This window comes from Leopardus geoffroyi, chromosome D1 (genome assembly GCF_018350155.1).
Source record: "Leopardus geoffroyi isolate Oge1 chromosome D1, O.geoffroyi_Oge1_pat1.0, whole genome shotgun sequence".
Taxonomy (NCBI): Eukaryota; Metazoa; Chordata; class Mammalia; order Carnivora; family Felidae; genus Leopardus; species Leopardus geoffroyi.
The window spans coordinates 110778025-110805762 of NC_059329.1; the positions used below are offsets into that span (position 1 = coordinate 110778025).

General features: G+C 46.2%; 1 protein-coding gene across 10 annotated transcripts in view; it reads right to left on the minus strand.

The window, feature by feature from the left end:
* The window catches only part of KMT5B (lysine methyltransferase 5B), a 57748-nt gene that overhangs the window by 14052 nt on the left and 15958 nt on the right, over nt 1-27738 (minus strand). For 4 of the 10 annotated variants that reach the window (XM_045486092.1, XM_045486090.1, XM_045486099.1 and 1 more), the window contains exons 2-9: nt 21480-21715; nt 15611-15758; nt 10640-10708; nt 6170-6335; nt 5675-5784; nt 3996-4162; nt 3682-3701; nt 3464-3600 (exon numbers count right to left, since the gene is read on the minus strand). In XM_045486092.1, the coding sequence (XP_045342048.1) occupies nt 3464-3600; nt 3682-3701; nt 3996-4162; nt 5675-5784; nt 6170-6335; nt 10640-10708; nt 15611-15758; nt 21480-21639 (977 nt within the window). In that variant the 5' untranslated portion in view covers nt 21640-21715. The other 6 variants (XM_045486093.1, XM_045486094.1, XM_045486096.1 and 3 more) reach the window with 5 other exon arrangements.

Sequence of the window (27738 nt, forward strand, 5' to 3'; positions counted from 1 at the left end):
TTATACTAACATCATTTGTGATAGAAATCGTTTCTCCACATGCAATGTCAAGATCTCATACACACTTGCCACTATCTCAGGCCTCCATTCATATCCCATCACCCATTTGTCCATTTCTGGGCCACGATCGAGTGTTGGTCACAACTGTTTCCTCCTGACTTTTAGTATGTGTTAAAACAAATCTCAAGCTACACTTCAGACATTTTTTCCTAACTTCATCAGATGTATTTTCATATAAGCTTAAAAATAATCTAATCCTTCCTATTTTGGGGTCATTCATTAGACTTTACTGCTCAAGTGTTCTACCGTAAAATCAGCAGTACTTAAGAATGCAGAACAATCACTATTGTGTCAGGATGGTCAGAGCTAGAAATACGCATCAAACGCATCCAGGAGATTTGACCCATCATCTCGGAACCTCCATAAGCCTTCTGCTCACCGTTTCTTCACAGAGCCGGCTCTGGGACGTCCTGCAGCTCCCGGCGGAGCACGTGCGTGCGTCCTCACGGCCGGCACTGTGCCAGCCTGGTTCACCCTGCACGCATGAGACCTAACAGGAGTTAGCTCCTCAGCTGATACCTGAGGAAGAGCTGAGTGAGTCCTCTTGACCAGTCTTACCCTCTTTGGTGTTCCTGAGAACTCCCGAGAGTAGCTGAAATCAACTTTAAATCAGACTGCTCAAATGGTCTGAAGGTAGCTATGGCTGTTTAATGTCAAGCCTTTCCTTTAAAAAAGGGATCTGCTCATGTGTCTATTCCTCATACTAATAACCCTGTGGAGTAGGCAGGATCACCCCCACCTGACCAGTAAGAAGAAACTGAGGCTCACAGAGGAGAACTAATCTGCCTGAGGAACATGATGATACATGAAATTCTAGACTAGTCACACAGCTGTTTCAGGCTCGGTTCGGAATCCCGAGTAGGTGGTTACCCTTCTCAGGACAGCCTCCAAAAGCTTACTTAGCATACTGTATGTCCATTCATTCATCTGTTCATTCATTCGCCAGGGACCTACTATGTGCCAAGTAGTGTTCCGGGTGCTGGGAATGAGTGGAAAAGATAAAAGCCTCCATGGAGCTTATATTCTAAAGGGCAAATAACCTGAAGCCACAAAATAATTCTATAGATAAGGCCTGAGTGTTAACTGTGCGTTCTACACACATCACGTGAAGTAACCAACGTAATTCTCACAGCGCCCCCGTGAGACCGCTGCTAACATTCTCTCCGTTTTACAGATGGGTAATTCAGGCACAAAAAGCAGTTAAAGTGTCCCAAGATCACATAGCTAATGACGTGTAGTCACAGGATTTCAACTCCGGGAGGCTCCAGACCTCAGGCACTTGACCACTACCCTAGGTTGTCTCGAGATAATGAGTCTGAAGCATTGTTCAGGTGTAATTAAATTATTTTGTGGATTAAAGGTCTTTTTCTGGACTGGTCTAAGATTTAACCAATGTTCAAACCACTTTTTACGTAGAAAATGAAGGATTTTTTTACTGCCCCTCCCAAAAGGGGGGGTAAAACCTCAGCAGCATCAGGAACAGGTTTCCTGCCGTTCCTTATGGCAAGGACCCCGACGATGGGAGAGAAACAGCTGGGGCAGCACAGGACTCCAGGTTCCTGCTCTCGCCTGACAGAGGGGGGACACTTCCCACTACTTGGGAAGAAGGGAAGCGGGACCTCTGGGGCGTTCACAGTCCCTCCGCAGGCTGGCCAGCGGCTGGGTGACTTCAGCGGGAGCAGCGGTGCTAATGGACAGCCCTCCCCCCACCTGCAAGAGCGGCACAAAGTGGCAAGAACGAGGGCCAAGGTTCGGCTGCCCCGGGCTCAGACACTTCAGTTTCTGTACTTGCGGTGTGGACGTACTTCTATTTACTCTCTCTCTCACAGATGGCTGTGGAGACTGAATGAGTCAGGGTTAGCGAAGTGCCCAGCTCAGTACAAGATGAGAAACATGAGCTCGGGGCGCATGGGTGCCTCAGTGAGTTAAAAGGCCAGCTCTTGGTTTCGCCTTGGGTCACGATCTTACAGTCTGTGAGTTCGAGCCCCACCCTGAGCTCTGAGCTGATGGTGGAGAGCCCGCCTGGATTTCTGTCTCCCATTCTCTCTCTGCCCCTCTCCCTCTCGTGCTCGTGCTCTCTCTCTCAAAATAAACAAACTTAAAAAAGGAAAATGGGTTCAACAAGTCCAGGTCGGCTGACCCATGCAAGTCTGCACTGCCTGGGAACAGCAGCTTTCCCGCAGGACTAGCAAGACAAGCGTGTGACGTCACCTCCACGAGCTCCTGGGTGCAGAAATCACTCCAATGAGTAGTGTGAGCTAGCAGTCTGGCTAAGTCAGATTTGGGGGATTTCTACAAGGACTCCAGAATCTTGATGGGTCACAAGAGGAGCTTCCTTATTCAGAGACAGAATTTAGGAATCTTGAAGAGTACGTGCATCAAAACGTAGAAATTCCTGTGGTGAGGACAGCATGATGTACAGAGATGCTGAATCCCTGAGCTATACAGCTGAAGCTAATATAACCTTGTGTGTCAACTATGTTCAAATAAAAAAAAAAATCCTGGGCCACCTGGGTGGCTCAGTAGGCCAAGCATCTGACCCTCAATGTTGGCTCAGGTCACTGTCTAGTGGTTTGAGATCGAGCCCCGTGTTGGGCTCTGCCCTGTCAGTGCAGAGCCTGCTTGGGTTTCTCTCTCCCTCTCTCTCTGCCCCTCCCTCACATGCGTGCACTCTGTCTCAAAAATAAACTTAAAAAAAAAAAAAAAAAAAAATCCAGAAGCCACAGCTTGGTAAGACACAGGACAACTGCGGGGCGCCTGGGTGGCGCAGTCGGTTAAGCGTCCGACTTCAGCCAGGTCACGATCTCGCGGTCCGGGAGTTCGAGCCCCGCGTCAGGCTCTGGGCTGATGGCTCAGAGCCTGGAGCCTGTTTCCGATTCTGTGTCTCCCTCTCTCTCTGCCCCTCCCCCGTTCATGCTCTGTCTCTCTCTGTCCCAAAAATAAATAAACGTTGAAAAAAAAAAAAAAAAATAAAATAAAATTATAAAAAAAAAAGACACAGGACAACTTCAGTGTTTTCACATGATTATCAGAAGTGAATGTCACTTGCCATTTTTTGGGCAACCCCACTCTGGCACTGTGGGTGTCTGTGTGCACACGCGTGGATATGCACGTCTACACACGTGTACGGTATTTCCCGTCCTCTCTTTAGGCACGCTGGTACTCTGATCTACTCAGAAGCAGCAGCTGGTGATAAGAAAACTCTAAAGGCTCAGGTGCCACGGCCCCCAAAGAGCTCTGTATCCCCCGACTGTTTATGCACATTTTATGGGACCAAAGCTTACAGAACATAAGAGACTACCCGCCCCCGTGTCTAAAGGAGAAGGAAGCAACGTTAGTTGGTGCCCATAATCATCAGGCGGTTACAAGAACACACAAGCTGGACATTTTACTTGACGCATACCTTTCGCAAGTGTAACACTCGCAGAACTCGTTATTTTCTCCAAAGAACCCGTCTCCGTAATAACAAGAAATCTCTTCTCCAGGTTCAATGTCTCTCAGAGCCTTCACACACGCCGTATCTCGACCAGTTGACACAAACTGAAATACAATGAACTCATTAAGAAACTCATACCTGCAGCAGAAACAAAATACTTGCAGTAAACAAAAGTTTATGCTTACCTTACAGTTAGGTCTGCAATCTGAAAAATGTCCAAAAGATAAAGTCAATTAACTGTAGATAAGATCTGAAACACGAACAATTACAGAAATCTGAAATAAGCTTTCCACATCATTTCACAACTTTTGATAGAAGTTTAGGTCTCAGGTTAAGCGACAGGATTGTTTGTTTAATACGCTGGTGGGGAAAAATAAGGAAGTCCTATTTCCAGCCTCCTCTACAGGGAGACGAGGTTCCACGCAGTCTGACAAGGTCATTGCTGCGTCTTAGCAGTACTGCCCGCCACTCGCACGGCCACCCGAGGAGCGCAGCTTACCGTGGTTTATAAAGGCGGCGGGACCAAGCCAGAGCTGGGCACAGTTTTTCCTTGTGGAATACATGACACTGAAGTCGTTTTCTCCGTGTCTAAGCAGCATGTTCTCCTCAATTTCTGAAAGTTCGGCAATACAACCCACCAGTAATTCTATTTTGTCATTTCGTTTCCTATTTAAAATATGTCATGTTAAAAATTACTAGTAATTATAAATAACAAGGCTTCTTTTAATAAAATAAGCCTGTCCAATAAATACCGGGAATCCAGAAGACCTAGCTGTGTGCACCTTGGCTGACCCCCTGGGACCTTCACTGGGCTACGCGCTCATCCTCCCTGGAAGGCCGACGGCCTCGGGCCACAGCCGCCCTACAGCTGCCTTAGCCCTACGAGAGACCGGGAGGTGCTCCAGGCCAGAAGCCGTGCTACCTCGTCTCCGAGTCCCCTACGGTCCCTAGTGCAGCGTGTTGCAGGCAGGGAGGACTCAAATATCTGCTACACCGAATGCAACTTGCTGAGAGTGGACGGAGGAGACAGAGACAAGCAGTAGTAGTAAAGGTCACGGGGACCCGGAATGAGGACACCACCCTCTCGAACAGCGCTAGCCAAGAAAAACGTAACGGAAGCCAAACGCGGGGTCTGCAGCGTTCTAGTAATGACAATCAGAAAGTAAAGAAAAAACAAGTGAAATTACTTTTAGTAATGTCTTTGAACCCGAGAGGCCCCCGCTACTATTTCAGCAGGTAATCAGTAGAAGAAACGTTAACGGGAAACACATTTCACCATAAAACTTGGTGCGTAAATCACATTTACGGTACTTCTCAGTACAGACTAGCCACCGTTCAAGGGCCCAAGAGGCACAAGTGGCTGGCGGCAGCTCTGCTGGACGGTGCGGCTCTAGACTACAAGACCAGAAAGCTACACGTCCACCGACAGCACCGGGAGCTGGGGGAGTGGACCAGCGGACTCAGTACACTACGATGTGCGCTCGCGCACGTGCACCTGTCCAAACTGATGGTGCTCGCGCACGCACACGCGCACCCACCCGAGAGGCCTGGGTATACTGCTCTTTGCCCGTTCCATTTTCAGGTACCTGATCCTAACGTTTTTGTTACAAAAAATACGCGAGGACAGCTTATAAGAAGGGCAACATGTTCCTTCTTCTGGGAGGTGAGGTAGGAACGGGCGTTAGAGGAAAAAAACAATCACACATTCTCTCATGAATGGCTTTTACCCTTCCTAGCTGGCCTCAACTTTACTACCCTTACTCAAGTTGGCACATACATGTACAAGTATACACTTAAGCAGGCAATTCGGCAGGCCATTTCCACCTGTGAAGTTCCTAGGATCGTTAAGACTTCACACCCAACCTTTCTCTAGGCCAGCAGGACACGGAGGGCCTAGAGCAGGCCTTCCGGGACACGGAAGCCGGGTTCTCCAGCCGCGGCACCTGACTCCTTCGGCAGCCTCACCACCGGAGCAGCATTCCGACCCGGTCAAAGTGCGCGGGCTGAGAGACGGGATCTGGTTCAACTCAGATTTCTAGTTCCACTGTCCTGACCCAGGTCACCGGGCCAAGGCTCTGGCTTCACTCCTTCCCACAACTTTCTTAGCATTTCAACGGTAACTTAAGAGAGAACTTTAACTGACAGTATATTACGGGTTTATACTAGTGTAATAGTTACCACTCTTTTGTTGCAACTATTTTGGCTCCATTTTGTTCTGATGAGTATCTGTTACAGGGCAGTATTTCAAATCCACTGTCAGTTGCAAACATTCGCAAGTAAATAAATACCTAAAACAGAAGAAAATAATGGTATTTGTATTAAATTGTCTATCCCGTTAGACTTACTCAGAATCACGAAAGCAAATCATCACCGAAATGTGAAACATTTAGGATCGTTAAGTAACAAACTCTGTGATTTTACAACTTCACGTATCTGACCACCTGACCGCTTGGCCATGTTCCTCCGAAAGTTCATGGAGAATTTCACTTCCAGATGACCAAGTTGTCTCTTTGGAGAGTTATACAAATGATCTGATGTGCTATTAGATCTTCACATTGATCAGCTTTATGAAAAACTGACTTAAAAGTTTCAGCGTTCACTAAAATTTAAGTTTTAGTTTACTCTACTCTTACCCACACAGATAAATAGTAGTAATCTTATCAATAAACCTACATGTTCCTTGAATAATTTCTCCTGCATTTTGTTCTTGTTGAGAAAATAATGCCGTGCCCATTCGCCCGAAGTCAAACATTTGAAGGCTTTCTCCAAGTGTTCATCTTTCTTAAAACGTTCAATGACTTCCTTTAGTTCTTCTTGCCTTCCCTTAATAGGCCGAAATCTGAACGAAATCAAAACATCGCTTTAGTTATCTGCCATCCCTGGGCCACTGAAGAGAAATCGTGAGGCAAGAAATAACCTGAAAACAGCCAGACCTAATAAAAGAGAATAACCAGCGATCCTGATAAATCATTACTGCACAAGTAACAGCGATCACCAGGAGACAGAACTTCTCTTTCTTCCAACTGTATTTTGATTTTTTTTTTTTTTCCCACTGTTACCTCGTTAACTGAGAAATGACCAGATGACTCAAACGAAGCTGTCTGCCTCAGGCTCACACTAGTCCTGTAAATCTGGACGGTACAAAAAGATCTACAACAGAGCTGGTCTGGTTGAGAGTCAGAACGACAAGAACTTTTCCAGAGCATGCACAATCAAGCCAGAAGAGTGCAAGGCAATGAGCTTCGGGAGGATGAAGCAAACAAAATCATGCCATAAACAGAACATTCTCCACGTGCGCCGTTAGAAACCCCCCAAATCAAGTACCCCAAGAGGTCCTGAAATACACCCTGATGCCCTAATACCCACGTCAACTCCATCTTTGAGAGGTGCACTAAGAAAACAAAAAGGGCAAAAAACACAACTCTAATGGTGGTGTTGCTAGACTGGTGATGTCGAAGCCGAAAGGCTTCCGTAACAAAACCAGCTGTAATGCCTTCGGAATGCTGTAGCGCTAGCAAGAGTCACACACGATGCGATCATGGTCCAAGAAAGACTTACACTGGTAAAGCCCTTTTTCTAAAGTTGTGTTCCCAGTAAAACATGTTCTATGACAAAGGTACTTGGACCTTAATTTCAAAATGTCTTCTCATGTCAACTGCCTTTGGCTTATTTTCTCAAATAGAGTTTTTTGTCGTTGTTGTTTTTAAATCTACCAACAACAAAAGGAGTAGACTGCTATTCAGATAAGGTGTTAAGAAAAAACTATTAGTGGCTGAGAAGAAAATATATTTGAACTACACCTTACTCCAACATTTACAAACTGCACATCTCATAAACTTGAGAACTCTAAAATCGCAGGAAGATCTGGCCCAAACTCCAGCACAGGAAGCAGAAGAAGTCTTTTTCTAGGTGAGCTATCACAAACGTATTCGTAACATTTCAGTGAAATTTCAAGCCACAGTCTCTCACCAAGGATTCCTTACTAGGTGCTGCGTGTGCAGGTGCTGTGGTGAAAAACAGGAGAGAGAAGACCTGACCGCTGTTCTGGAATGGAGACTCCAGTGGGACTAGAAGACACATGTATGCATCCAACAGTTAAGCAAGGCGTCGCTATGCTAACGCAAGTTAGCAGGGTACAAACGACACGCTACAGCACTTTAGAGTACAGAAACTCTCGCTGAAGTGTAAGATCTGTTTGCGAAGGGGTTTTGGAGTTGACAACGATGTGGAGTTGACAATGAGGAATGCGGTGATTTCAGCCTTCTAAAGGAAAAGCAGAATACTACCATAGGCAGGAAAGAATCCAAAGAAGGATGGCAAAGTGAGAGGGAGCCTACACAGAGGACCGTAAGGAGGCTGGGTTCAAAGAGATGAACAAGGGAGTCAGCTGGCCGGCAACAGTGAGGGCAAGTACTAGAACAAAGAAGAGGGAAGACGTGAGATCCTGAATGGGTAAAATACTGTTTACTGGACAGGACCTCTAGAGGACTTCCGGAGCTAGGAAAGCAGGCTGACGCCTTGGGAGAACGAACTACCCACGGGCCCCTGTTTCAGTAAAGCTTCTCACAGCTGGTAAGCAGGACTATCAGGAAGACTTCGAACCCATCCCGGAGACAGCAAATGGACAATTGGACAAATGGACAATGAAATGGACAAATGGGCAATGCCCTGTACTACTTTCCATTTCGACCAATGAGCACACCAGCCCACCCTCACGGGCAGACGAGTGCAAGTCCTTCGAACAACTCTGAAGGTCTTTAACCAGGCTGTCGGAGAACCACCACTAGAATGATCTAAAAATCACCCGCAGAACTGTGGGAGCATCCGTACTCCCACGCAGGTCGACTACCCTACGAGGTACCCGTGGCCACAAGCGGTCTTCTCCAGACTGGGTTCCTCAGAAAACCTAAGTCCGTCTGGCTGCAGCCCTGCACTAGGGGGTCACGTGCGCATGCAGGACGGACCAGACGAGCAAGCAGCTGCCGGCTGAGGCACACCCCTGCAGGCCACACAGAACGCGACACGGCGGGAGGCAGAAAAGCAGCAGCTCACTCAGAGTACGAAGAGCAGTCCAGGGTGTCAAGCGGCCAGGCTACAAGACCCCGGAAGGGCCCAGCGATCTCCGGGTTTCCCGTGGAACTGACCAACGGGGACGCTCTGTTCTCAAATAATCACATGGCTCGATGCATTGGAGAGCAAACCGAAGTCAGGGCTAAATTCACCTAAAGCTCCTAAGCACCTGTCAGAAAAACAGGTTACGGACCTGGAACGGACACTGGCTCCTCCTGACAGGCTTTCTGTGTGCCCTCCACTTCCTGAGGCATGTCCCTCCCTATCTGAAACTGCCTGCCAGCTAGCCTTAGTTTTGTTCATGATGCCAAACCATTTATATGCTGAAACCAACACAAAGTAATCAACTCTTGACTGACTAATGGTCTGCCTTCTATGTTTCCTGTGCTGACTTTCGTTTCTGCTCTCCTGCCTTCTATTGCCTCAAACACAAACAAAACCCCCAAAACCGTCCCTCGTGCTCCTCACCAGCAAGAACCTCCATTTCACTTAAAATGTAATTTACTGTCAAACTTTCTGTCTCGGTTGGCTGCTACAAGGTGTGAAATGACACTGAGGCAAAGGAGGAGGAGATGGTTCTGGGTGCAGACAGGAAGGGGACGAGACAGTCGTTTTTGAGAATCCTACAGAAGTACATCCAAATCACCTGGCTGACAGTTCAAGTCAAATCCCATCATGACAGATACCACAGGAAGATAAAAATTAATCACATAAGACTCTTACAACTAATAGGGCCAGAGCAAAAGGCACTCAAGACCCTTGAAAGCAATGACCTGGGTCCGTATTACGGAGTAGGAAAATTCCCTCGGTCCCCTCCTGAACCACGGTCATTCTAGACCTCCCATACGAACTGTACAAAGCTATCCTCACTCACACCACGGTTCTCAAGGCTAAAGGGGAATTTAGGTTCTCTAAAGCAACCCTCTGGTTCCATAAATGAGAAAAACCAGGTCCAGTGAGGGCCGTTAACAGAGGGACTACCGTTACCCAGTCCTACTCGCTCACGGGAGCTCCAGGGGCCCCCCGGTAGCCTTTCACGATCAGAACAGGATTTGACTTGCGTTCGCCACGGAGCACAGCACGGAGCCCAGCCGGAGAGACAGTGAACGGGCCGGACACAAATATATACTTTTGAATTTAGTATCTGGGGGACGGGGGACGGGCGACGGGGGATGGCAAATGGCACGGCAGGGGAGGCAAGAGACAGGTGTTTGGCATTTCCCAATCAGTCCGTCCTTCCTCCCCCTCTTCATACAAACTTGACAACTTTAAATAAACCAAACATTTATTTCTCTCTTCCCACACCTCCGATCAATGGCTGGTACATGAAATACAAAAATATGTCATTTAAATCATTTTTGTCACAAAGGGCAGAAAGAAACATGAATTCACACTCCCACACAGCTGTTCCCCACTCTTTCCAGAGACTGACTTCCCAGGTTTTCTTGCTGTTTGGTTTTTCTGTTTCCAAGTGACCAGGGAAGGAAAAGCTGCAGATGTGTGTGAGCTGTGCTACTGTGCCCTTCCATGAGCAAGTGCAACCAAGAGCTGACTGCAGGGAGGGGAAGAGGAGGGGGACAGAAAAACGGGAGCAAAGGAAGGAGAGAGGAGGAGAGAGAAAACGCTCAAACATTTCAGATATAAAATAAGGAGACCGCGAGGCAACATCGTGAACACGTTTCCCCCTCTCAGAAAGTTTGACTGCACAGGGACAGTTGGCAGGTGCCGAGGAATCATGCTAGAACCGCGGCTCTTCGCTCCTTCTCGACCTGAGAGTCAACCACCACCGGAGACACCCCCGGCTGAGTCCTGCCGGCCGTGCTCAGCTAATCCCAGGGAGTGACTCCTGATCTTTTGATGAATGCTTTCTCTTACAAAATGACCCTGTTATGGAGTACCGGCGGTTCTTTAAATACAGCTGTTACTAAGACCAGACTATTTGAAAAGGTTTGCAAAACGTTCTACAAGTCGTGTTTATGCTGACACCTCCAATTGCGTAACATAAAAGAACATCATAAAGGCCGAAACAGGTTAGTTGGTATCTTATTATTGTTTGTAATGCACTCTACCTACCTCACAGGGTTGTTGTGAGGAAAACTGTCAGATTTTGAAAAATGCCTTGAGCTCCTCGAAGGAAAGGCGCTATATAAATGCAAAAACAAACAACAACAATAAAAAACTATTTGAATAATTTGTACTTGTCATTTCTAAACAGACTTACAATAGTAGTTGTTGCACAAGTCCTTAAAACGCTGTGACACTCGAGAAGATTGTGACACCACCGGCAGACTCAGTATAATAACAAAAGCCAACATGTTGAGATTCTTTCCTTCCCACACGACATCATTTGCCCCTTGATCATATTAAGTGAGAAGGTCTGGAAGTTTCATTACGCTTTCTAGTCAAGCACTTGACTTTACAGTGATATTTAGGGTGATCGATTTCTAGTTCGCATCCAACAGTGGACACGAAACATGATACGTAAACAACCAAATTAAAATTAGACAGTTACAGCACTGGAAGGATGGGTGCAGGCTGAAGTACCGCTTGGACCAAATAATAGAGAAAAGTCCCAGAAGTCCCACGAGGACTCTTCGCATTTGTCACGTTCTCTCCTGCTCGCCTCAGGAGACTGAAATCTCTGGGTCATGCAGCCTAAAACAAGGGGCTGTGACAGAAAGCATCCCCCCTGCTGTACAACAGCACTTGTACAAGATCTCCGCTTGTTGTTTAAAAAAATCAGAGGCATGACTAACGACTCTCTTCTCTGCTTACAGGGAAGAATTTAATTTTCATAATTGACAAGAGTCACTTAAATCTAAGTACTTCCCAGTAAACTGAAATTTCTATTTTGTTTATACCCTTTCCAGATATTCCGGCTGCAACTCTGACTCACTTGTGCATAAATGGAGGGACATATCAAGATTTAAACATAAGCATTCGGAATAGAGCCAGCTAAGGAAATTCTTAAATCGTTAAATATCTACTGTATCCGAACGCCGTTTCTGAAGGCACACTGAAAGAAGCAGAGGGAGGGAAGAAGGCATAAAACAGAGAGACTTAAAAAATGACAATCAAATTACAGATGTACCAACAGGGCAACGAAAAGATCCCTCACACAAGGGATACACAGACAGCTGGGACGGTGAGAATCCAAGCTGTCGTATCTTCCGGTCCCATCTTTCACACTTCACAGAAAGAGAAGTCCATACACTAACAATTTATAAGGAATATTTACGATTATTCTAATACGGCACTACAGAGTTTCCTTATTTTCTATAAAATGGTATCTTTGAGAATGACATTAAGTCAACATTCTGACAAATTCTTGCTCAAAAGATGAAGAACAGAAAAGATAGTCGTATTTTCAAGTAACTGACTAAGATTAAATGAAAACGTGTGCCTTTTACTCAGATTAACAAGCTTCATTAATGAAACTTCTGCGTGCTTCCCAAATGTTAGCTTACAAAAGAATCCGTTAAAATACCTTTGAAAAGAACGCCTCTGGTAAAAGGTGCAAGGTGCCCGGGGACACAGCAACGTGCCGGCTGGGCCACGCAGGCCCAAGGCACCAGTGCTGCTGTCGGCTGACCTGCTCTAACCAGGGCGCACCAGACTCTCTCTCTACACCAATGGCTACTCCAGAAACTCTAGGAGTAGAATTAAATGTTGTAGCGGAAAACACAAATAAATGTTTTCTTTTGAATGTTTAACGTGGCTTAACCAGTTTTATAAATATATATATATATAAATTTTTTAACATTTATTTTTGAGAGAGAGAGAGAGAGAGAGAGAGAATGGGAGAGAGCGAGTGAGCGAGCAGGGGAGGGGCAGAGAGAGAGGGAGACAGAATCCAAAGCAGGCTCCAGGCTCTGAGCTGTCAGCACAGAGCCCGATCCAGGGCTCGAAGCCATGAACTGTGAGATCATGACCTGAGCTGAAGTCGGGCACTCACCAACTAAGCCACCCAGGTGCCCCTAAATATATAAATAGATTAAAAAAAAATTTTTTTTAACGTTTATTCAGTTTTGAGAGACAGAGCACAAGCGGAGGTGGGGCAGAGAGAGAGAGGGAGACACAGAGTCCAAAGCAGGCTCCGGGCTCTGAGCTGTCAACACAGAGCCTGATGCGGGGCTTGAACTCACAAACTGCTCAAAATTCATGAAACCTGAGATCATGACCTGAGCCGAAGCTGGACGCTTAACCAACTTAGCCACCCAGGCGCCCCTCCTCTTTTAAAAGTGTATTTATTTATTTGTTTTGGGGTGGGGTGAGGGGCAGAGAGAGAGAGTCCACCAGAGAGAAACTGGGAGATACGATCCCAAGCGGGCTCTGTGCTGAAAGAGCCCGATGCGGGGATCAAACTCACAAAGCGTGAGATCATGACCTGAGCCAAAATCAAGAGTTGGACAATTAATCGACTGGGCCACCCAGGCACCCCTAACCACTTTTAATTTTAGATCCTGTATTTTAATTCAGGGATGCTCGGATACAGTAATGTCTTGGGTTTTAATAATATTTGTGCGGTAAACGCTAAATTTTACATTTTAGGACTGCACGTTTTTAAATGAGCCTAGGAAACTACTGATAAGGAAGTTTATTTATCTTGAGAGAGAGACAAATCACTAGCTGGGGAGGGGCAAACAGAGAGGGAGGGAGGGAGAACCCCAAGCAGGCTTTGCACCATTAGCACAGAGCCTGAGGCGGGCTTAATTAAACTCACAAACTGCAAGATCACGACCTGAGCCGAAATCAAGAGTCGGACCCTTAACTGACCGAGACCCACCTGGCGCCCCCTGATAAGGACCTTTTGTGTACTCATTACATCAAAACAAAGTTCAGGAGGCCAGATGGCCTAGGACCTCGCTATTCCAAGTACAGTCAGGAGCTTGTTAGAAATGGAGCATCTCAGGCCCCAGCCCACAGCTACTGAATCAGAACCTGCATCTTAACAAGACTCCCCAAGTGACTCATATGTAAAACTAATTATAGGAAACAGTTGTCAGGACTTTTATTAAAAAACAGGAGTAACTTCCTATTGCAGAAGCCAGTAACAGGTAAACTGCTCATCTTCTGGAGCAAAGAACGGCGGGAGGACGGGGAATGGACTATAGGGAGTTCCTTCCTAAACCAATGACCCTTCTGTTATTCTGATGCAGTCCTTCCGTGATGGTTTATGTGCTTCCACAGTTCAGTATACAGGGCACAGTGAACGTGACCTACCTAGCTCTTTTTTCTCTTCCTTGATGACTCCAGGTCATAATTATGGGCCTTTGCAGTAATAGCCTGACCCTCTCTAAGACTGTTATGCGAAAGCGATTCATATTTCTTAACTATTACCAGGACCTTCTAGGAGAAGCAGCAGTGGCCTCACTGGGGAAAAGAAGGGAAATGGACTGAAAATAACGCAAACCAGGGGAGCCCGGCTGGCTCAGTCGGAAGAACGTGTGACTCTTGATCTTGGGGTTGTGAGTATGAGCCCCACATTGGGTATAGAGATTACTAAAAAAAAAAACAGACTTTAAAAACATTCCTTGAGAAAATAATTTAAGAAAAAAATAATGCAAACCAGATTTTATTTGGCTATTAGGGCATCCAGTACTGCTGATTTCCCAGCCAACAGCTATCCACCTGTCTACTTACAAAATTTAGGCATCTGCCCCTCTGAGGTCAGGGAGCTATTTAAATACGTTCTCAAGTCCACTCCAACTTGTCACTTCATTTTAGCAAGGAAAGATCTATGGTAACAGGAATCATGAAAATACCAAAGGCTCATTTTTATCCAAATTACTTCTTTCTGGATTTAGAAAATAATTGATAAACGAATCATACAGTCTTTTGTTTTCATCTTAGCAACGGACAGAATTAAAAGGGGGAAAATGGCACAAGAGTTTCCTCTAATCACCTTCATTCACCAATTCCTCCCTCCCCAACTACTGGCGACTAGTCACCTGGTGATCAAGTTGCTCTGGGGTTGTCACTGGCCCTGGAGCTACAAAACACCACTGCCAGTATCGGGAAGGTAGGAGGGATCAGTGGCCCAGAACTGGCTCTACACATTCTTAACCTCACCAGACTTGAAAGCCCTCTGCCACTCACGTTAAGAGGGAAAGTTGTAAAGTTCCGAGTTAGTGTTTGGTGGCAATCATGAAAGTATCTAAGGGCCATTTTCAGGGGAGAGATGCTTAAGAAAACATGAATTACAAAATTAAAAAAAAATTTTTTTTTAGAGAGAGACAGAGACAATGTGAGCAGGGGAAGGGCAGGCAGAGAGCGAGCGAGCGAGCGAGCGAGAGAGAGACAGAATCTGAAGTAAGGTCCAGGCTCCGAGCTATCAGCACAGAGCCCGACGCGGGGCTCGAACTCACAAGCTGTGAGATCATGACCTGAGCTGAAGTCGGACGCTTCACCAACTGAGCCACCCAGGCGCCCCATGAATTAAAAAATTTAAAGGATAACAGACTTCAAAAGCAGTGTTAACAATATTTTATACAGATGGCATGTGATCCTCAATAAAGCACCTCCATGTCTATTTTCTGATCTGCAGACTGAACAGACAGATGCAGGTCTTTAACATTCTCTTCATTCCAATGACGAGGTGAATCTCAAAGATTAAACATGACGGCAATACATTCCCTATATACGGTTGCAATTAGAAGAAAACTCTGTAATAAAACCATGAAAAAACCTCTGATGTAACCTACTTTATGTAGAAAAAAATTATTGTATTTTCAAGGCTTCACAGGATGCTTCTAAGATTTTTCTTTCAGCTAATTATCACAACATTTAAAATAGACTAGGAGATGCTCCCCCAGCTTTATATTTTCATAGGAACAGCCTGAGATAAAATAAGAACACAGAATTAAAACGGACAAGACTCCTGGAAGCTTTTGTTGCTTTTCTTGCCTCAAACACAAAATCTTCTACAGCAAAGACCTTTCCTTTGACGTCGTCTTAAATTCTGACTAAAAGTAAAATTAGCATCTATTCTCTTAAACTCAACATCATCATCCGCTCCACTTCAGGATACAGACTTACAATTACCTGGTGTTCATTTTGTGTGTTTGAAAACCTAGATAGGGGTCAAGAACCAGACTGGTCGCCAGGTCATCGTTCTCACAGAGCTCCTTGGCAGACATTCCAGAAGACGGCACATATCGACTCTGGCCTTCGAACCCCGAATTACCATTACCTGTGAGAAGAAAGAGAAAGGAAAGTAACTCAAAGGGAAAACTACTTAAATCTACCTTAAAACCTTTAGCTTCGTTGCCCTCTCAAGTCAGCCATTAAGAACGAAGTACGTTTTGCACAGACAGAAAGCCAAACACAGCGAATGACCGAGAGCGTTTTGCTTAGCCCGTAATATTACCAGGGTTCCCAAGAACAGGGTCTGGGTAGTCGTGAGAATCTTGGGCTCAAATACATGCCTTCCCCGTCCCATCAAGGAAGACGAAAAATGGGATGAGTGGACGCTCACCACCGTGGCAAAAGACAGCATCAAGCGCCACCGCGGACAGGGCCGGGGGACACAGGAGACGAGAACACAAGAAACTCTCTGCAGGAAGTGCCAGGACGGACATCAAGTACGAAGAGGGGGCCCCCGAGGGGTGAACTCCGCCATCCTCCTCTTGGGCAGGTGACCCTCACTCCCCACCTGGTAGCTGAGGCCCACAGAAGAGACTTGCCTGTGACTACAGAGTCAGGAAGCAGAAGTGGGGAAAGGAGGAGAGAGAGAATGGCAGGCCTATTTCTAACCTGTCTAAAACAGATTTTGAATGAATGGATAAAAATAGAGAAATGCCGGAAATACACAACCGAAGTGATGAGGTTTAATGATGGTGTTTATAAAGAGAGCAAAGGAAAGCCAAACTTAAATGGGTGAAGTTTCATCCGTGCTGATTTAAGCCTGACATGCGTGTCACAGACAATCTTTTCAGGAATGTAATTATGCCAACAGTATAACTTGAAGCCTCTCAAAATCAAGATGTGGAAGAATGAAAGACAGTGCAAGGTGTAACTTTCTTTTCCACACTCTTTCAAAAAGCAAATTAAACACATGTTAAGGCCCTATCAAAAGGTAGGTAAGCATATGTTTTGTAATCAAGTTATTCATTTGCGTGCAGGTATGTAAAAGCTATCAAAGTCGTTTTGTTTTTTCTTTATTGAAATGTAATTCACATACCATACAATTCACCCATTTAAAGCGCACAGTTCAGGGGCGCCTGGGTGGCTCAGTCGGTTAAAGCGTCCAACTTCGGCTCAGGTCATGATCTCACGGTTCCTAGGTTCGAGCCCCACATCGGGCTCTGACAGCTCAGAGCCTGGAGCCTGCTTCTGATTCTATGTGTCCCTCTCTCTCTGCCCCTCCCCCACTCACGCTCTATCTCTGTCTCTCAAAAATAAACATTTATTTATTTATTTATTTATTTATTTAACTAGGCTTCATGCTCAGCGTGGAGCCCAATGCAGGGCTTGAACTCACTACTCTGAGATCAATACCTGAGCTGAGATCAAGAGTGAGATGCTTAACTAACTGAGCCATCCAGGCGCCCCATCTGTCCTTTTAGTCTGACACATTCTAACAGCTGTGAAGTGGTACCTTGTGGTTTTGACTTGCATTTCCCGGATGACTAATGATTTCAAGCATCTTTTCATGTACTGGCCATTTGTGTGTCTTTGGAGAAACGTCTGTCTATTCAGATTCCCTTGCTCATTTTAAATTGGAGTTTGTGGGGCGCCTGGGTGGCTCAGTCAGTCAAGAATCCAACTTCAGCTCAGGTCATGATCTCGCGATTTGTGAGTTCAAGCCCCACATCAGGCTTTACGCTGGCAGCGTGGAGCCTGCTTGAGATTCTGTCTCCCTCTCTCTCTCTCTCCCTCTCATAAAGGAAGGAAGCAAGGAAGGAAGGGAAAGAAAGAAAGAGGGAGGCAGGGAGAAAGAGAAAAAGAAATTGGAGTGTCTTTTACTGCTGACTTGTAACAGTTCTTTATATATTCTAGATACTAGTCCTTTATGGGATGGATATGTGATTTTAAAATGTTTTTCCCCCTTCTGTGAGTGTCTTTTCATGTTCTTGATGTTAATCCCTTAAAGCACAAAAGTTTGTTAACACTGATGAATTTCAATTTACCTTTTTTCTTTTGTTCCTTGTGCTTTTAGTGTCCTATCTAAGAAACCTCTGCCTGATCCAAAGTCATGAAGATGGATGCTTTTGTTTTCTTCCAGGGATTTTATAATTAAGGTCCTTTGGTCCATTTTGAGTTAATTTTTCACACATACCGTGAGGTAGGGTCCAACTTCATTCTTTTGCATGTGGATATCCAGTTTTCCCAGCACCATTTATTAAAAGACTATTCTTTCCCCACTTAATTTTCTTTGCATGCTTGTCAAAAATCAATCAACTACAAACATGAAGGCTTATTTCCAGACTCTTGATTCTATTCCATGGATAGGTATCTAGCCAAATACAACACTGCAGCTTGGTAGTAAGTTTTGAAACTGAGAAGTGTGAGTGTGCCATCTTTGTTCCTTCTCAACACTGTTTTCGCTGCTCTGGGTTCCTTGAATTTCCACAAGAATTTTAGGATCCGTTTGTCAATTTCTGCAAAGAAGCCAATTGAGATTTTGATAGGGACTGCGTTCACTCCCTGTAGATCTCTACAGATCCCTGTAGATCTGCAGATCATTTGGGGAGTACTGCCATCATAACAATATTAAGTCTTCTAATCAATGAACATGGGATGTCTTTCCATTTATTTAGGTCTTCTTTAATTTCTTTCAATAACGTCTTGCAGTTTTCAAATTGTAAGTTTTAGAGTTTGCGTGCTGATCTATACTGCTGAGCTCATTTATAAGCTCTAATGTTTTTTGTTTGTTTTTAATGTTTTTATTTATTTTTGAGACAGAGAGAGAGAGAGAGAGAGAGAGAGCGCGCGCGCATGAGCAGGGGAGGGGCAGAGAGAGACAGAGACACAGAATCCAAAGCAGGCTCCAGGCTCTGAGCCGTCAGCACAGAGCCCGACACAGGGCTCGAACTCACAGACAGTGAGATCATGACCTGAGCTGAAGTCGGATGCCTAACTGACTGAGCCACCCAGGCGCCCCAAGCTCTAATGTTTTTTAGTGGATTCCTCAATCACGTTGTCTGCAAAGAGAGATGGTTTTTACTTCTTTTCCATCCTGAATGCCTCTTAGTTCATTTTCTTGCCTAAATGCTGTGGTTAGAACCTCTAGCACAATAGTGAACAGAAGCGGTGAGAAAAGATACTCGTCTTGTTCCTGATCTTAGGGGAAAAGCATTTACTGGTCTTTCAATATTAAGTAGGACATGAGCTGTGGGTTTCTGTAGATGTCCTTTATCAGGTTGAAGAATTTCCTTCCGTTCCTACTCTGTTGAGTGCTTTTACCCTGAAAGGGTGCTGAGTTCTGTCAAATGCTTTTCCTGCAACTATTGGAATGATCACATGGGTTTTGTCCATCATGCTACTGAAGTGGGAGCATTAATTTTCAGGTATTAAGCCAACTTTGCATTCCTGGGATAAATCCCACCTGCTTATGCAACAGAATCATTCTCACTTGTTGCTGGATTTGGTTTGTTAGTATCTTGTTGAGGATTTTGTGTCCATACTTTAATAGAGATATTGTACTTTTTAGGGTATTTTTTCTTGTGAGGTCTTTGGTGTTGGTAGCAGAGTTAATACTGGTCTTATTGCATGAGGAAGTGCTCCCTTTCTTTCTACTTTTTGGAACAGTCTGTAAAGAACTGGTGTTGATTCCTCTTTAGATATCTGCCGGTATTCACCAACAAAGCCATCCAGGCCTGAGACTTTCTTAGTAGTGTGTTTTAAAAATTACTGATTCAACCTCTTTACATGCTACAGGTTTATTTGGATTTTTGTATTTCTTCTTGAATCCATTTTGGTAGTTCGTGACTTTCTAGGAATTTGTTCATTTAAGTTACCGAGTTTGTTGGCATCTAAGTGTTCAGAGTAGTCCATTATAACCTTTTTTATTTCTGTAATGCAGCAGTGATGTCCCCTCTCTCATTCTTGACTCTGCTCTTTTTCTTGATTAGTCTTGGATAGAGGTTTGCCGATTTTGTCGATCTTTTCAAGGAGTCAACTATTGTGATCCTCTCAAATTTCCATTATTCACTTCTAATTTTACTCCACTGTGGTCAGAGAACGTACGATGTATGGCTCCAATCCTTTCAGGTCTGTTGAGACTTGTTGCGTGGCCTGGCCTATGGCCTATCCTGAAGAACGTTCCACGTGCACCTGAGAAGAACGTGCGTTGTTGGTGGGTGGAGTGGTCCACAGACGTCTGTCGGGAAGCACTGGTTTAGGGTAGTGTCTAAGTCTTTCCCTGTTCATCCTCTGCCTCGCTGTTCTATTCATCATTCAAAGTGGGGAACTGAAGTCTCCAAATCACTGAATTGTCTGTTTCTCCCTTCAATGCTGTCAGCGTCTGCTTCGTGTATTTTGTGGCTCTGTCAGGTGAAATCACTGAGGTTTACCTAAGATGGAACATTGCTTTGTTTGGCTTCATCACTGGCTCTCTTTTTGTATCATTCTTGTCCGATGACACTCAATACGATGCCGTCCGTCTTCAACTCTCCGGGTTTTTCCAGCCTGTCCTCTAAATCTGTCTACACACGGCAAAGCGTAGCCCATCTAACGATCGTTTTTCTAAATTATCAAGTACCTCCAACAACTGTAAGACCTTTTTGCTCTGGGATGCCCAAAAAGAAGGCCAACAGCAGTTTGGAAAAATTAAAAACCGACCAAAAAATGTCGCCTTATTTACCGCCCGGAACCAATGCCCCTGCTATAGTCGCTACGTTTCTCAATTCCTTTCGGTTCCCGTCACGTGCTACAGGGTGGGCGGGTGTCCACGAATAGGAGAAATCTATCCAGTCCTGGGATCTCTCCCTCCTACCCCAAGCAGGGACTTCTGCCTCGTGTACTACAGACACAGTGACCTGCTCTGATATGGAGAGGCTAAGGGCAGCCTGGGTCCCGTAAACTGCATAAACCTCTAACAGGTATGAGGGTAATCAGTCAGGACTGGTGCAATCTACCTGAAACCGTTCCAAATGCCAGGCAGAGCCAACCCTACTCAGAGCGGGCCGATTCCAACGCAAACGAAGGATGTTCCAGAGGGGCTAAATTAACCTCAGGAAAACCAAGAACGGAAAAAAGCCGTCCTCCCTCACGCGGCCGTGCGCCACTGGGTATCTTCACCTAAGGCAGCTGCCTACCTAAGGCTCACACGCATCCCGGGGCACTGTCCTGCTCTTAAAAGAACTATTTCTTGAACTCTCCACAAGCAGCCCCACCCTCACCAAGGAGGAGCAAGGTGAGAAGTCACGCGTCATCAACAGTGCTCTGATGTCGGGATACACCACCGTCCGCCCTACAGAAACGGAAGGAGCGGCGACAATTTGTGACGCTGCCCTAAATTCCGTTTGCCCTGTAAATGAGAGTTGAATTTATTATTCACACGTCTCAGTTTTCAAAGAGATACGTACTTATACTTACATCAAACATAAAAATACAGTTTGAACTTCAAAGAAATTCAGCAGCAGCACTTTAATACAGTTTATAGAGCAGGTCAGCCATTCAGACATCCACGCTACAAAATAGAACTTAAAGTTATGGATACAAAAGCATAATTAAAGCGATCTTATTAAGCACCGAACTAGAGGCGTACACGTCAGAGGAGAGTAAGGGCTGTCAAAACCTTGAAAGGGTGAAAAAGAAAGAGAGAGAGAAAGAAAGAAAAACCTGCACCGTTAGCTGGGAGAGCATGAAAACTTGTTTTGAAAACAGCAGAGACAGAATACACGTTACAAGCTGCGAAGAATCACCGCCCCGCGCGACAACGGAAATGACAGTTGCATCGTGTACATACATCTGCTCGACCTCCTCTCAACCGCGTGTCTGCCGGCCTTCGCGGCCTCCTTCCCCGCGGGCTGCAATTTGGCCGGGCTCTGCGGATGGTCATTAGACAACTTGCCTCCACTCCTCCTGCCATTCACCACCATGTTCTTGGATTCTCCCAACCACTTCATGCCCACAGACCGCCTGACCCAGGTGCATTGAGTCGTTCTCTTCAGATAGCTTAGAGAATAATTCCAACGTTCTCTCCTAACAAAACAAAACATGAAAAACAGAACCGGGAGGTAAGTACGTAAGAGACCATACTGCCCGGACCCTTGAGAAAGATACAAAGTATTGAAAGGAATTCCGTCTCGGGCTGCCGGGGCCACCGAGGGGCCACCGAGGAGCGGCAGCCCAGGCTCTGCGTTTGGCGGGGGTGGGGTGGGGGGTGGCGCGGGGGGCGCTCAGCAAGGGCCACCAGGAGGGAAGGACAGGAGCAAGCCAAGGTCCGGCCGTGGCCCCCTCACCAAGCACACCCCGAGCTCGTGCAGGACGCCACCCGAGGCGCGCCATGCGCTGCCCGACGCCTCCGAGGACAAGCGCACCACAAGTTCATCGAGAAAAGGGAGGGGACGCACATCCATGCCAAAAGGACGAGAGAGGTGCTGAGCGACATCCTGGCAGCCGTGAGGAGAGTGGCAGCCAAGGACTGAACTCCTCCCCTCTGTATGTAATAAATAATAAAGACTTATTTGGAGGAAAAAAAAAAGGTAATTTAGTAACTAATGTTTCCACTCTGTAAGGACCACTCGGCTCCCCAAGCCATCCGGTGTCATCTGTGCTGTCATTCAGCACGCCCAGACTCTGGAGAGGAACTCACTCGTCTTGCTCATTGCTTGTGCTGCAAACAGCCACCGACAAAGAGTTAAGTGCTCGTAAGTGTCTATCTCTGGCTTGCCAGTAAGAATAATTTTGCACCTTGTTATGCGGACGTTTAGGTACAGCTTAATAATCTGCTCAAATTACACGTTTTGGTAGGGACGTCTGGGGGTGGCTCAGTCAGTTAAGCATCGGGCTCTTGATTTTGGCTCAGGTCACAATCAATCGCACGGTTCCTGAGTTCAAGCCCGGCGTTGGACCCTGTGCTGGCAGTACAGAACTCACTCAGGATTCTCTCTCTCTCTCCCCCTCTCTCTGCCCCTCCCCTGCTTGTGCACTCTCTCTCTCTCTCTCTCCCAAATAAGCAAATAGGGGCGCCTGGGTGGCTCAGTCAGTTGAGTGTCCGACTTTGGCTCAGGTCATGATCTCACAGTCTGTGAGCTCGAGCCCCGTGTCGGGCTCTGGGCTGACAGCTCGGAGCCTGGAGTCTGCTTCAGATTCTGTGTCTCCCTCTCTCTCTGTCCCTTCCCTGCTCATGCTCTCTCTCTGTCTCAAAAATAAATAAAAACATTAAAAAAAATTTTTTTTAAAAACAAAATAAGCAAATAAATATTAAAAAAAAAATTACATGTTTTGGGAACAGTGTATTAACTGTGTGAGAAAATCCCAAGGATGTTCTCTTCTGTTACGAGGAGAGCTTAAGAAAAGGGGTCTAAGTCAAGCTTTGTCCACAACAGCTCTGCCTTTCTGTTATCAGTTTGAAGTCAATGCTCACGGTACTTCAGGGACTGATACTCAAATATCAAAGTCTTGCCCATCATGAAATGTCTGCCTTTACAATAGCAACAAAAATTGAGTAATTATAATATCTGCCAATATAGAGATATCCCTCACCATCTGAATTTTAATTAGCTGAATTTGGGAAGTGAATGATTTGGCTAGTGAGGGATGCTCATAATCTGTAAGGCCCTTTGGAAATAAGAGTGTAACAGATCACAGAAAGGGATGTCCGTGGCATCACGTCATTATGGAATTATGCTCTAATATAAATCAGACTAAAAAGGCTCCAGGATAAGAAAGTGCAAAAACACAAAAGTTCAGAGCTATCCGAACTTTTCCTTCCATCTGCACGTGGAACCGACGCCAGAGAGGCTGACGCTGGTGCCCAGAGCCACGCAATCAGGCTGGGGGCAGGATCCCCAGGAGAACCCGGCACTGCCACCCGAGGGTCTCTCGCTAGACCACCCAGAGGCCGACTTCCCTTATTTTTTTACGAACGCACAGAGCAACACAAATGATAAACTATTCTGAGGTACTTCCAGAAATGTATACTTGGTCACGCCTTTAACAATACCCAACAAAAATACGAAAACACTGAATTTTTACCTGATCTCAGGTCTCCTCCACGGTCACAGGACTTGTGTGTGAATTCACAGTGGTAAAGTGTGTGTGTGAGCCACACGCTTACGTACAAAGGTAAAGAATGTCTGATCCGTACTAAGGATGCTGTTTACAAACGTTCTCTACTATGTATTCTTCTCCTGGCTCTTTCACTTAAATTCAATTAGCACTCAACTTTCATTTGCCTAGCCTTTCATTTTTCTTGTCCGCCTCATGAAACCCAGAAAACGCTGCACAAACAACAGAAAAGGCAGGTACGGGGGCGCCTGGGTGGCTCAGCTGGTGAAGCGTCCGACTTCAGCCCAGGTCACGATCTCACCGTTCGTGGGTTCGAGCTCCGCGTCGGGCTCTGTGCTGACAGCTCGGAGCCTGGAGCCTGCTACGGATTCTGGGTCTCCCTCTCTCTCTGCCCCTCCCCCCACCCGCACTGTCTCGGTCTCAAAAATAAACATGAAAAAAATTAAAAAGAAACAAAGGAAAGGCAGGTAAAACTACAGACACAGTGGTTATAAGCTGGAGATTTTTCAATTATTACGTTTTATCAGACTGAACACAAGACCTACTGACGACCAAATGTCCTGTATGTGTACTCAGAAGAAAAGGCAGAGGAATTAGGAGCAGTATGCTTCTGAAGCATAAAGACAAAGAAAGCTTGGAAAAAAGGCAAGGCCCACGACACTCTTCCTTCGCCTGTGCCAGTAACAGTCTGACCTAAGAAAAAAAGTCTGACTTAAGGAAAGTTCGCCAAGAAGTCATTTTAGCAGCACACTTCAGCCCAGTGCGTGGAACACAGAAATTATACGTAATTTCAATGAAATGAGGGTGAGGATTAATGATCCATCCAAACTGAAGCAAATTCATAACCTCAAGCCTCATTTTTTTTTTTTTTTTTTAATTTTTTTTTTCCAACGTTTATTTATTTTTGGGACAGAGAGAGACAGAGCATGAACGGGGGAGGGGCAGAGAGAGAGGGAGACACAGAATCGGAAACAGGCTCCAGGCTCCGAGCCATCAGCCCAGAGCCCGACGCGGGGCTCGAACTCACGGACCGCGAGATCGTGACCTGGCTGAAGTCGGACGCTTAACCGACTGCGCCACCCAGGCGCCCAAGCCTCATTTTTTACAAGTTTTGTTTTGTTTTGTTTTGTTGTAGAGAGAGTGTGTGCGAGCAGGAGAGGGGCAGAGAGAGAGAATCTCAGGCGTGCCTCACACAGCGCGGAGCCCGACGTGGGGACCGTGAGATCACGACCTGAGCCGAAGTCCCGAGTGAGCCCCCCAGGCGCCCCTCCAGTCTCACTTCTATTGCAGTCAACCGATATTATTTTGTTTGAACTTTTAAGATACTAAGGTATCACGCCGTCAATCACAGAACATAGCTGAATTTCACTGGTATGACTACACTGCCCGCCTGGATACTTTCTAGCTGAGGCTCCCACACGCTCCCCTGGTCCCCTGGTCCCCTTGTCCAGACAGCGGCAGTTACCGTTAAGGCAAAAGACATTACTTAAGCTCACAAATGAACTGTTTTGTAAAAACCAGTTCTAGTGAAACTATCAGAATTTGGGGGCTATTTATAAATTTCTAGCTCAAAATGAATGTATGCCCTACTAATCATGAGGTCGCTGTTTGTTTGTTCTGGCCTCCTGAGTGCAGACTCTTCTCGTTGGTGCCATCTTTCCTCTAAGACCACAAGCTGAAAGAACACTTACATGTTAAAGGTGGAGACGGAATCCCAAAAGCTCACACAGCTGACATCGTAGTAGCCTGTGGAGAAACATGGGGAGGCCAGCAAAGCCTAAAGCCTTTCACGGCTCCCACAGCAGCCCCACGCCCAACATCAGCGAGGGTGTGGTCTCTCGGGCCTGGGGAACAGCTGGCTCACAAATACCACCACGGACTTGGCTTGGTTGACAGCGTCTGAACCAATTGGCCCCTATGTTCAGAAGTAAGAATTACCTGAAATTTACCCCAAAATTGGCAGAAAAACAAAATTTCAAAGAGTAGCGGTCACTCCTTAAATGGAGTAACGATGCCAAATCCCTCTCTGTTCCGATTCCCCAATATGACCCCTGAACACCACGGATCCACTTCTGTGTCAATTGTTTTCCGATGTGTTTTCTCTCTCTTAGGATTTTCTTCATCACACCTTCTGGAGCTTTAGTGCAGAATACAGCATATCACACATGTAATATACAAAACTCACGTTAACCATTTATTTTGTCGATAAGGCTTCCAGTCAACAGTAGACTGTTGGTAGCTAAGTGTTTGGGGAGTCAAAAGTTGTATGTGGAATTCTGACCACACAGGGGGTTCAAGGGTCAAGTGTGTAAATCAGGAAAATTATTAGACATCTATTACATTCCGGTTCCAGGCCCGGGGGATACAGCAAAGGACAAAACCAGGTTTCTGCCCTCATCTGTGCTTACATTCTAATGAAAAAATTGCTGGGAAGTAACAAATTAGCAATTAAATGCCAGCACCTTGGAGAAAATCAAGCGGTTTCTAAGTGGCAGGGAGTGTTTCAGGTGACACAGGGTGGGAAAGGGAGGCAGCAGTGGGTGTGCAGAGGACCAGCACAGAGTCCAGTGTGGCTGCGGCGGGGTAAGCAGGGAGGGGGCAGGAGGGAGACCGGAAGGGGTGCCAGAACATGTAACGGAGAGTGTCAAAGCCACTGCTGACACCTGGGCATGGACTCTCAGGGAGATGGAAAGCAGGACTGATGTGGTCTAAGTTACAGTTTTAAAGGCCCACACTAGCCGCTTGCTATGTGGAGGAAGGCTCACAGATAAATGCTTTTTAAAAAGCAGATCTAATGAAGCCAGTAATAACTGGGGAACACGAGAGAAAGCACCAGTTAAGAGGCTACTGCAATGAACCAGTGGCCTGGGGCAGCTCGGGTGGCAAGAAGAAGTCACTGGTTTTGGGATCTTTTCCGAAGGTTCGCAGATAGACAGGATCCGCAAGCGGACTGTGGGAAAGAGGGGACTCTAACAGGCCTCCAAATTGAAGCACAGAATTGACACAGGTGGCAAGGACTACAGGCAGCTCAGGTTTTGGCAGGGGTCGGGGCGCAGGAGTTGAGTTTCGGTCATGTTCGAGATGCCCAGGAGAGACAGACGCCAGACGGGCCGCTGGACCTAAGGGCCTGGAGTACTGGTCCAGGCTGGCCGGTGCCCTAATGGGACAAGATGCAATCACCCAGGGGGTGAGTGCAGGTGAAAGAAGGCTAAGGACACAGGGAGCAGACCAGGACCCAGCAGCAAAGGCAACTGAAAGGAGCAACTAGTCAGGGAGGAAAAGCAAAGAGCAAACAGGGACCAGCGCTTCAGGAAGCGCGTGACCGACTCGGGCACGGGCCGCAGACGCTCACAGGGCAAAGCTCTTTCAGGCATCAAAACTCAAGGGCAAGATGGGCCGCTGACGATCTGAGAACAGACGTGAAGTGCTGAAACATGGGCTCGTGGGGAAAGAGTTAGATGGCAGAGGGGAACACAGGGAATAATGAACAGAAAGAGTCCTAAGTCCTGTGTCATTTGTTTCAAATGAGAAAAAGCTGCATGTGACCAAAAGAATACATGTAAATTAAACTCAGGGGAGGGAGATGAAAGGAAGGTTAATTTGAGATCAGCATGCCTTCAGAGTTTATATGGCTCTTTTTTAACAACAAGTTTTTAAACAAACAGATTCCCGGGGCGCCTGGGTGGCTCAATCGGTTGAGCGTCCACTTCGGCTCAGGTCACGATCTCGCAGTCTGTGAGTTCGAGCCCCGCGTCGGGCTCTGTGCTGACAGTTCAGAGCCTCGAGCCTGCTTCCAATTCTGTGTCTCCCTCTCCCTCTGCCCCTCCCCTGCTCATGCTGTCTCCCTCTGTCTCAAACATAAATAAAAACATTAAAAAAAAAGAAAAAAAAAGAAGATTCCTTTTCTAAAGGAATAACAAAGAGCACCTGAGCGTAACGGGGCGTTCCTGAGGGGGCTGCACAAGCTCGGCTCCCTCTACTTTCCAGAGTGC